Below are 11,444 nucleotides of genomic sequence, written 5' to 3'. Positions count from 1 at the left end.
CAAAAATGGACTAATTATGAGATGTTTTCGATGGCATTGTAAAATTTTTTGTGCTTAATATGTGTGTTTTACCTTTATATTTACTGTTTGTAATTAAGATTGCTAATTTTCATTATTTTTTCTCTAAAACATTCATTTTGTGGCGAAATCCTGCTGATCTCAGTCCGGTTTCGCGTGACAAGCTGCCTAGATTACTTAGGGGAACCTGATTTATGTTACAGTAGTCGTATACATCTTTGATTAAATTACTATTTTTGGATATGTCGTTTCTTTCAACAAAGTTTTCTGGCTCCAGTGTTCTTTGTATTTGTTGGACGCAACTTTTAGGACATTTTGTTTCTCGCTTCTCTCCTTTGTCTTATTCTATATTTCCACCACCTGTTCGCCTGGACTGCTCTACCTTAAAATGTGGTCCGCAGTACTCGGATGTGACTCCCTTTTTTTTTAATCTCTCGTGTGCCTTATCTGTGTTGCAGTGTATCTGTAGGTATCGTACTTGCTCTGCATTTCTCCTACTAACTTTTTTCTTCCTCCTTGAGTGCACCAGCACAAAGGTTCTCCCTGCTTCTGAGCAACATACATAAACACTGACTGAATTAATGATTGATTGAATGATTGATTGTGTTATAAGATAATATACATTTGACGTTATTCTGGCACAGCTGCATTAGTGCCACCTTGTTTCTTTAACCACTTGTGGCAGGCCAAATACACGGAATATATGCATAGCCTCTACATAAATATACGTAGTTTATACAAAGCCCAACATTCATTTGAGGCATCATTCTTACCTTGCGCAGGGATCGGGCACCGAGACAAGTTCGATTCAAGCCAACAAGTAGGCAGAAAAAAGTACTAGTCAAGTGTATAAAATAAAATCCTTTCGAAAAAACAAAAAAACTTTATTAGCAGACATGGGAACAGAAACGCCCGCTTAGTTATCCCTGCTTTGCCTTCAACCCGGTAACAATGCCACAGACAACGTCAGATATCGCACCTATATAGGCAAACATGCACAACACACACACTGGGGCACAACCGCGCGTTGGTAATATTCCGCTCAAGTTCGAAGACAAAGGATGGTCATAAGTCGTGTAGCAGAAGACGAAGAAAACACACTTTCACAAGAAGCCGGTAGCCTCTCCTGTGTGGCCCGAAGTGAGAGTCAGAATCAGTCATAATACGAATTAGTACCAGACACGTATCGTGTACCAACAAGCCCAAGTGTCCACCCTTTTGAATTGCTATCAGGATCGCTACCAGTGGCAGTCAGATAAACTGTTGAGAGTTGTTCAACAGCTAGTAGACGCTGCCAGCCAAAGATGCCAGCGCCGACAGGTTGCAGTCCTATACTCTTCATACGCCCTCAAAAGAGAATCCTAGATTTAGACCTTCCCTTTTACAGCAAGTCATTTAAGAACCTTGACATAGACAGCGCTACCTACACCGAGCACTTCAGCTTATTCTCAGTAGCCTTAAAAAAAAAAAAGTTGTTATGAATTTCAGACAAATATTAAACCAACAAGGATACTGTAAGAGCTGGAGCTAAAAAAAACAATAACAATAATAAGAAACAAAATCTTTATGACCCAGCACAAACTTCTTGCACAAAACTAATGTACTATCGCGCTCAATATGAGTTGCAACGCGCGGTCATCGACCGGGGCTCGTTCCGTGGTGTTCCTCCTCCAAACAGCCGCTCGGAATTCTGGGAGAAACTGCTGTTCCAGCAAACAACAGCACCCCCGCTCAGGAAAAAGTTTCTCCCAGAATTCCGAGCTACTGTTTGGAGGAGGCACACCACGGAACGAGCCCCGGTCGATGACCGCGCGTTGCAACTCATATTGAGCGCGATAGTACTCTTTTATCTGCACGGCTCTTGCCAGTCAAAGCAAGTGACTGAAGTTAGTGTGTGAGTGCCCGAAAAGTCATGAAAAATCACTTCTTTTCAACACAAGTGACAAGTACTCAAGCGACGAAATGAGAGTCAAGGACACGTTACAACCAAAGAAAAGCGGTAATAGCATATGAACGTCTCCAACGTATATGTATTATGGCTGAATGAATCCATACTGACGCCGCTGTAGCTTTGTATGTCACGAGTGTTTCTTTGAATCGAGTGCATGAGCATCAGGGGTCACATAGCACACAGCTTAAACCACGAATGTAAAACAACAACAGCGTCTCCGCTGGGTACACTTCAGACATATAGGTCTGAAGGCACATAAGTTACAAGTATTTACAGAAAAAAAACACAACTCCATAGTATTCGGAATGACGAGAAAATCATTGACGCCGTTGGGTTGTGGAAATATTGACTCGATGATCAGGCACATTGTACAGTGCGGCGTGTCAGCAGTAGGTCGAACAGTATCGCGCAACCCAGTTTCTGACTCACCCTGTAAACTAGAAGCGCTAGTTCTATCGCGTGCTCTGTTTCGAATCAACCGATACTTGCGCTTCTAAGTTCGTGGAATTCTGTTTTTATTTTTTCTGGCTACTTCCGTGAGTAGCCACGAAACGTAGAATCTTCGAAAGAAAGTCAGCTTCTAATTTCTGTTATAAGGGGAATGCTCGCGGAGTACTGACCACCAACAACACTATTATAAAACGTCTCCCATGTCCTATGCAACGACAATATTATTAGGTAAAATCTATCCATAGGGAACGACGCGAAGCACGCTTATGCTGAACACACGGCTTCAAGATACCCCAGCACACACTGAGTATTCAACACACCCACGCACTTTGGCTTTGACACAAGTTCACAACATCTTTCGCTGGTCCTTCAATCATAGCGAGTCAGCAACCAGCCAGCGTTCCAAGTCGAAAAACACCACCGAAAATTTTCTGTCGTCACAACAGATCTTTTGCAATATTTTTGTCCATAAACCTGTAGTCACAACAGGAATGTTTGTGGTAAAAACAGAGTATTCTGTAGTATTGCACTGTCCTTTGTCGTAGACACAGAAATAGAGATAAACACTTTAGTGCTGCAGATGGATACTATATTACTACAAAAAATTCTGTCACTGCGACAAAAGAACAAAACTGTTTGTCATACTTTGGGCAGCATTCTGTCGTTTTACTCAACAACTGTAGAACAAGGAATGGGTAGTTCTTTACACGCGCGTGCCGTCGTGAAGGTAACAGCGTAGTGAAAAAAAAAAGCAAAATGGACGCACCGAGAAACGACAAGTGGAAACTCATTGCGTATTCTCAAAATGAAAGACGTCGAGGCAGTCCATTTGGACCGAGACTGCGTTCACAAGGCGGCAGCAGTCCGAGCGATGCTCTCGAGCGGAGGTCATCAGCTCTTGACGAAGCAGCCGTGGATCGAGGTACAGGCGCGCACTGAGTGGGGCACTTCCGCCCGGGCGACTTCGGTCATCGTCTTGGCGTCCAGCACCAAGAGGAAGTCCGGTCTGCTGTAGTCTGTCTCGTTCACCACCGACAGGAGAACGCCTGCAGGACGGGTGGCAGACATGCGCGGATATACGGACCTGAGACAGAAGCTCTTCACGCAGTTCAAGCAACGACAAGCCGATATGCTGAGAGGCTGTATCCACGCAAGTCAGAGCTTAATGACATAACACGTGTTTCTCATAGTGACTCGGCTAGGCAGCGAGCAAAGCTGCCTAGTCTTGATCTCTCACTTGTTCAACTGATTCCCTCATTTATTACTTCAGTCGTTCGCCTCTTCCTCAGTTCTTTCATCATTACTTCACTCATTTACTCGCTCAGCCACGCTTTCTCTAATTCAATAATTAATTTCTGACCCTTTTCCTCATATTATATTTCATTCATTCAGTCATTCATTAGAATGCTCATTCTTAATTTCCCTTCAATTACTCATCAAATCACTCACCAACTCTTTCTGAGGGCTTAAAAAAAGCTGTACAGACCGCCCCAATGCTTAAAAAGCTAGAGCGCCGGATGAGTTAGAAACTGCCTCTCAAGTCTAAGTGCTCCGCCCCATGCAGACACCTGAGAACCTCTGAAAAAAGTGTCGTGTCCGGCCGCTGTGTTGAATGCAGCGAAAGACGCACACGGTACTTTTAGACTTCGTTTATTTAAAGCCGATGAGGGTGCGACCAGCGTCGACCGAGGCAGGAGCCGAACTGGCCGCCCGAAGAAAGGAGGGAGCTGAGAAGCGTCCACGGGAGGGAGTGGCTTCCCAGAACAGGAGGAGGGTGCGGGGGCGCACCGTGGGGGGCATCCGGCGACAGCGTGCGACGAGGGGCAAGCGGTCGTTAGGAGGAGGATTGAGTGGTCGTTAGGAGGAGGATGCGAACTGTCGTTAGGAGGGGAATGCGAGTGGTCGTTAGGAGGGGGCGCACACACACAAAAGCAATAAGGGGACACAACACTTCCTTCCCCCTTAGAAAGTTGCCTGGTATCGTGCAGGGGGTCGGCGCTCACGCGTGGAGGCGCGCTGGCTTTGTGCGCTCGGGGGAGAAACACTTGTAGGCTGGCTGTTGTTCGCTGTGTCTCCTAGGTCTGTCCTGGGCGAAGTCTCTTCTTCCGGGAAGAGGTGCCAGGCTATGTGGGAAAATGGTGCACGTGTTCTCTCCGCTGGCGGACAGCTCTCAGACGGCGTCGTAAATCTACGCAGCTGGTTGAGATGTCGGCGTGCTACTGTGCCATGTATGTTGACGAGCCAAGAGCGCAGGCCTATGCGTCTGACAATTGTAGCTTCCTCCCAGCGTGGCTTTTTCAGAAACTGTCGGGCGAGGACGCGCTGCCCCTCATTAAGCGTGCCGCAGCGCGGAATTGCTTTTTCTTCCCGGAACGTCTCTGCCTTTGGCTCGGGGAGGATGGCTGTGAGCTGGGTTCGCATTTCACGCTCGAACATCATTTTCGAGGGGGTCTCGCCTGTTGTGCTCTGAACCGTCGTGTGCTGCTTGAAGAGAAAGCGCGCAAGGCGGCGCTGCAGCGAGCCTGTCTGATCTCTTTCAAGGGCGCGTTTTAGCTCGGCTACGTAGCGCTCGGCTTGTCCGTTTGTCGCTGGGTGGTAGGGGGCCGATGTAACTGATGAGATCCCGTTGTCGCGATAAAACTTGAGGATCTCCGCAGACACAAACGGTGTTCCGTTGTCCGACACTACCTTGCGCGGCAGGCCGAACGTTGCAAATAGTGATCGGAGGTTGTCAATGACTGCTGCCGAAGTCGTCTGTCCCATTTGCCTTATCTCAAGCCACTTTGTGTAGGCATCTACGACCACAAGGAAAGTGCAGCCCTCAATTGGTCCTGCAAAATCAATGTGCAGTGTGTGCCATGGTGTGTCTGGCTTTTCCCATTCTGGGACAGGAGCTTTCGGCGGGGCGCTCCGGCTGCTCTGGCAAGGCTTGCATTCTCGCACCACTGTTTCGATGTCGTTGTCAATGCCAGGCCACCACATGTAGCTTCTGGCACACTTTTTCATTGCAACGATGCCCCGATGTCCGGCGTGGATGAGAGACATAGCTTGTGCGCGTAGTTCTCTCGGCATCACAACTCGGGACCCAAATATGGTGCAGCCGCGATGGGTGCTCAACTCTGTAGCTCGCCTGCGGTAAGCGTCGAAGTTGTCCCCTTTGAGTTTATGCACGTTGCCTTGTTGAACAGCTGTGTAAACTAGCCGGAGAGCTGCGCACTTCTGCGTAGATGCTGCAACTGTGCCTGCTGTAAGCGGAGGTTCTGGCAGTGCTTCGAACATCAGAACGTCTCCTGGTGGAAATGGTTCGTCAACAGTTGCGTCTAGTGGCAGACGGCTTAGCGCATCGGCGTTTTGATGTTTACTAACCATGTTCTGGCTCGGCGTCTGGTGTATGCCGCATATCATCACGCCTAGTGGAGAAAACCAGTTTCTCCCTAGAAGGCTTGATCCTGTGCCCTTCACAACAAGCAGAGGTAGCGTATGGGTCTGGCCGTTGTAGTTAACCTGCACGTTGGCAGAGCCCAATAGTGGCAGATTCTGTCCTGACCACGTTCGCAGGTGCGTGTCGTCTTGTTGCAGGGCGGGTGCGTCAGATGGCCATGAAGTTCGGAACGTGTCCTCACTGATCAGAGTACAGGCTGCGCCGGAGTCCACCTCGAACTTAATCAGCTGGTGATGTACGCTTACTTCTGTAAAAATCTTCGGTCGCGTGCCGAGATTCATGGTGTTCAGGTCGTACAACACAGATGGTGTTGCTGATGTTGCTCCATGGAGATCAGATAGCGGCGTATTCTCTGAGGCGTTGACGCTGTGATTAGGCTGGGAAGGTGACTTTATCTTGGCAAGTCTCCGTTTCGTAATGCATGCTCTTTCGATATGCCCTCGCTTGTGGCAAAAATTACACGTGGCTGACTGGAATCGACATCCCTGGGGGTTGTGTTGGTCGTCACACCGCCAGCAGCGTTGTGCCTTTTTGACCGATTTTACAACAACAGAAGGCTTGCGCACCTGGTTGCTTGTCTGGTGTACCGGCTCGGTGTTCCGGCGAATCCCTCTCTGCTGGTGACCGGCGCTCTCCGCTCGAACGGCGATGTCGTAAGCTTTGCTGAATGTGAGGTCCTTCTCAGCGAACAGGCGCTGCTGCAGTGACTCGTCACTCAGTCCGCACACAAATCTGTCGCGTAACATCACGTCCAAGGGAAGCATGGTGGTGTTAGCAGAAGAAGCTGCGTCTCCCTCCTGCCCGGTAGCTGTTGTCGACAGCGTTCCAAAATTGCAGTCGGCAGCGAGCTTCTTGAGCGCGGCTACGTAGGCGCTCACAGTTTCTCCTCCCAGTTGATCTCGTCGTTGGAAGCGAGCCCGGCTGTAGACCTCGGATGGCCTTGGGTCGTAGTGCTTTTGCAGCGCTTTTACGATGTCGTCGTAAGACACTGCCGCTGGTGTGCTTGGCTGAATAAGGGCGCAGACAGTATCGTAGGTCTGCTCCCCGCACAGCGTCAGCAGGTTGGCCCTCTTCAAGGCTGGGTCTGTGATGTTGTTAGCTTCAAAGTAGAACTGAAGGCGTCCAACCCACGATGACCACGATGAGCCGTTGAATTCTGGTATCTGATTGGGAAACCCTCGCGTAGCCATGGCTTGTCAATAGCGTTGCGTAGCGCGGGTCGAATCCACTTTCTCGTCGCCACTGTCGTGTCCGGTCGCTGTGTTGAATGCAGCGAAAGACGCACACGGTACTTTTAGACTTCGTTTATTTAAAGCCGATGAGGGTGCGACCAGCGTCGACCGAGGCAGGAGCCGAACTGGCCGCCCGAAGAAAGGAGGGAGCTGAGAAGCGTCCACGGGAGGGAGTGGCTTCCCAGAACAGGAGGAGGGTGCGGGGGCGCACCGTGGGGGGGCATCCGGCGACAGCGTGCGACGAGGGGCAAGCGGTCGTTAGGAGGAGGATTGAGTGGTCGTTAGGAGGAGGATGCGAACTGTCGTTAGGAGGGGAATGCGAGTGGTCGTTAGGAGGGGGCGCACACACACAAAAGCAATAAGGGGACACAACAAAAAGATAAAATTCTCTACACCGCGGACAGATCAGAGCAGCATCAGCCCAGACCAGCATGCCTCGTATACGGCGCTCACCGTCGTCCTCGGAGGCTGCCTCCGGGTTGGGTATGAAGACAGCCTCGCTGGGGAACTGCGTGTCCGACTCCCGCCACAGCTGCATCTCGCGCCTCTGGACATCCAGCTTGCAGATCTGCACACACCGTCCGCGCGTTACGCTTCGTCCAGCTGTTCGCAGGCTTTAGAAGCTAGCCATGTGGACGGATGCGTTGGCTGAGGGCGTGCTTCACTTCATTCGAGCAAAAAGAAAAAAACAATCTAGACTGCTGCTTGAATAGGCATTCCAGTTTTGCAGTGAGTACAGATGTGAAGTGAATAGAAATTTATCCTTGGGCGCTGTTGGAGTTCAGGAAGACTTCATTAAATAGTGCACGAAATTTCCCGTTGAAAATAACGCAGATGTATAGTACTAACGGCCATTCTTAAGAAATTGCTTCATAATATAGTCGTGGCGTTGGAATCGTAGTAGACGACAAAGCCTGCACATATGATGCCGGTATAAGCTGTCTACCTTAACATATCCGCAGTAGAAATGTATGACCAACGTGCGCTCCCGAACCACAACCGTGGGTAATGAGGTACGCCGCAAGGGCCACGGATTGATTTCGACCACCTGTATATTCCCACTTTTGCATATCGGATCCATCGAAATGTGACCGCTGCTCCTGGGAGTTGAACGAACGAATTTGTTTGAAAAAGATAAAAAATGTTGGCACCAGAGGGTTGAAATGTTAAGTACGAATGAAGAATACAGTGCGTTAATCGGATCCCTTAAGCCTTCTCCCCAAGTATTTACTCTTACACGATAGTTCGTAATACTACAGGCTGTCTTGAAGATAAAAATGATCACGCAAATAACATGGTCAACGAAATATTTGCAACTGTGATCACGCGACTGTCCAAGGAACGTACAGTCTTGTCGTGTTGAACAAAGATTATGTGAAGAGCATACGCCGTATGAACTGTCTCACGTACAAAAAGAAACTGCATGTGCACATTAAAACATGCACATGCCCACTACATACATACCACATGTGCATTGCAACGAAATAAAAGCAAGCTACACATGCACCTGTAAATTAACAGAGAGAGAGAGAGAGAGATAAAACGCATAGAATGAAGCCCGCGATACTGTACTCAGAACCACGGCCGCTCGATCTCCCGTAGGGAGATCAAGTGGCCGTGTTAGAACCATATCGCTCCTAGACACTGAACAGTCCGATATATTCTATTGCAATATGCTATGCATTGCACTTATTTCTTCTTTTAAGAAACAAGGTCCATGAAGGAAATTGAGCATGAAAGGTGACGTACGAGTCAGCAGATCCTTCACACGAATTTGGTTGGTTGAGTTCACGAAACAGCCGCGATAATAATCAGGTTCTAACTGCGGCATGGTAAGACATTTCCGTAACAAACTCGTCAAAAATGCGAATGTGTAGGGGGCCACATTTCGACAGCGTGAGCAGGGGAGGACATGGAAGGACATGCGGAGGACGAATGAGCCAGAAGGAATAGAAGCCTTCTAACCGGTAAGGTGACAGCGGTATGACTCGCACATGGAGAAAGCATCTGCGAAATATGTTAGTGGTTACCGCATTTCGGCACTCTCCGAGCCGTTCGAAGTTGCCGCTGCCGTAGGTGTACCGGTAGGGCTTTCCTTGGTACTTGGGGTTTATGGTCGGCAGGTCGTAACCTGAGAGCGAAGACGGAAATCATTAGTTCCGTTCAATTGCGTCCTATTTCGTTTATTTATTGCCTTTATCGACGTGAGATTCAGGTTTAAGAGGCACTGAGAACAACTTCATCTAATATTTGTTCTTAGCATAAAACGATTCCATGGATCGTCCTGAATGTCTTGCATTTATTCCCGACAAATTGTATTTAAAAATCTTGCTTCCAGTTGATTCAAACTCATGATGTCTACACTAAAAAGTACTCCGTGATTACAGTTCTGAAATTAATGGCGACGTAGTCTAGCGTGTGAGATCCACGACAACTCTGTGTCGACTTATAAAACCTTCGTTTATAAACTACCTATAAAAGCTTCGTTTTCAGCGAAAGCAGAGTCTCTGTCTTGAGGATGAGGTTATCTGTGGATACAGAGCATCTTCATTTCGTCCTCAGTGTCCCTTTAAAAGTAACATATTTTCACTCGAGCTGGCAAGGGTAGGAAAATGAAGGGCTCATTTTGACATGCAGATCAAGGAACTCAACCGTAACCGAAACCAAGAAAAGCACAAGGAAATGTTACTCTTATTTTAAAATATGTCGTGTGTATCAGAGACAAATTCGTAGTGTAATTGTTTCATGGCTGAAAGATAATTGATTAGAAAGCAGGAGAAAAAACAACCACCTGCCGTCGGTGGTATATCACACTATTAATTCCCATTTCAATTTTAAAAATGGAAACATTCTCCTGTGCTTTCGTTGGTTTCGCTGGCTGTTGGCTTCTTAGATTTGTATATTTTCACTTCAACAAACCCAAGCCACCCGAGCGACAAGCCGAAGGTCGGAGTGACAAGTCTGTTGACACATCTCGAGCTCAAATTTGGGGGTTCGGAAGAGAAACAAAAATATGCTAAGAATACCCAACAAGAGCACGCAAGGAGAGCATTCAGGTTTGTGAGATATGGCTTCACATGAGATATGCTATATGTGAGATATGCTATACTCGTGTGAACCAGCTGAACAGTATAAGAGAAAGGTAAAAACAGAGCTAAATTTAACACAAACCGCACAGAAAGACGGATGGTTTGTGTTAAATTCAGCGCTGTTTTTACTTTTTGCTGGACAAAGCTCCACTCACTGGCCCCAGCAAAATGTACAGCACAAGAGAGAGACGCGCACCTTTGAGTCCCATCTCCTCGTGTGTGAGCCAGATGGTGGCGTTGTCCTGTCGGTAGGCGGCAGCCTCGGTGTAGTCGAGGCTCACCAGGTTGCCCTCCGTGGTGCTGTTGGCCTTTGTTTTGTTTGGTTGGTTATGAAAGGGGTAGAGAGGAGAGGGAGCACACAAAGCGAACGCGCAGCCAGCTTTTTTTTTGTTTGTTTACGTGTACCATATGCGGCGTGGCAGAAACGGAGTCGGGGACAGTACCTTAGACCACGCTCCCGCCTCCGACACCAAGCAACAACTACTCCGCATGCATATACGCAAACAAGGCAGTTCGTTAGAATAAAACTAGCAAAACGATCCGCTGTTCTGGCAATTCTGGAACTACGGAGTGAGACTACGCGGTAGCGGACATTGACCCCGCTCTGCCGTGGCGCGTTAATGTCACAGTCGGCCAAGGGCTTTCTCGCGTCCTGACGAAACCTGGAGGTGGGAAATATCGCCGTCTCCAATCACCTTGCGCTCTTTTTTAGTGTGAGGAGGGATTAATGCTTGCAAAAGAAACCAGGAGAAAAACCTTAAAGCCCGACTTGAGTTAGGTTTTGTTGTCACTCTTTTTGCCTAACGCACAACACGATATTTGTAACTTGCACCGACAGATACCGCCTCTGAGTACGCCTCTATCAGCGTTACTTGTTCACATGACGTTATGAGACCGTCTGCTTTTGGTGACGCCGATGAAGAATTCACATCCCTGCGTAATCTTACTCCGTGGCCGACACACACAATTGCCGTTCTGTCGCGTTCCCTTAGCTAGCTGTACTGTTTATTTTGCTTACTAAAATATCGTTCTCTCAGTCTAGCCCCTCGAAAACACAGCGCTCAGAAATGTCCGCTTTTCTCGAAAACTGTAGCTAGGACAGGTCAATACCGGCATAGTATTGATGTACAAGAAAAAAGAAAGCTTCCTCCTAGAAGCTTAAGATAAAAAAAAAAAAAACTGCCGGAACACACAGCGCTCACCGCCTAGTACGATTGCAGTGAAGTTATCGGATTTGAAACTCCGAACTTGAGCTCAGAAGC

At 48.1% G+C, this 11,444-nt stretch overlaps 1 protein-coding gene across 1 annotated transcript in view; it reads right to left on the bottom strand.

The window, feature by feature from the left end:
• Positions 1 to 1,935: 1,935 nt before the first annotated feature.
• The window catches only part of LOC149364870 (carotenoid-cleaving dioxygenase, mitochondrial-like), a 66,216-nt gene continuing 56,707 nt past the window's right edge, over positions 1,936 to 11,444 (bottom strand). Inside the window, exons 9-12 of the mRNA XM_089574815.1 lie at positions 10,379 to 10,490; positions 9,124 to 9,224; positions 7,547 to 7,661; positions 1,936 to 3,465 (exon numbers count right to left, since the gene is read on the bottom strand). Of these exons, the coding sequence (XP_089430941.1) occupies positions 3,311 to 3,465; positions 7,547 to 7,661; positions 9,124 to 9,224; positions 10,379 to 10,490 (483 nt within the window). The 3' untranslated portion in view covers positions 1,936 to 3,310. The remainder of the gene's footprint in view (positions 3,466 to 7,546; positions 7,662 to 9,123; positions 9,225 to 10,378; positions 10,491 to 11,444) is intronic.

The sequence above is a fragment of the Amblyomma mixtum genome, chromosome 2 (genome assembly GCF_055824585.1).
Source record: "Amblyomma mixtum isolate Tamu chromosome 2, ASM5582458v1, whole genome shotgun sequence".
NCBI classification, from domain to species: domain Eukaryota; kingdom Metazoa; phylum Arthropoda; class Arachnida; order Ixodida; family Ixodidae; genus Amblyomma; species Amblyomma mixtum.
This window is presented reverse-complemented; position numbering and strand designations above follow the sequence as displayed.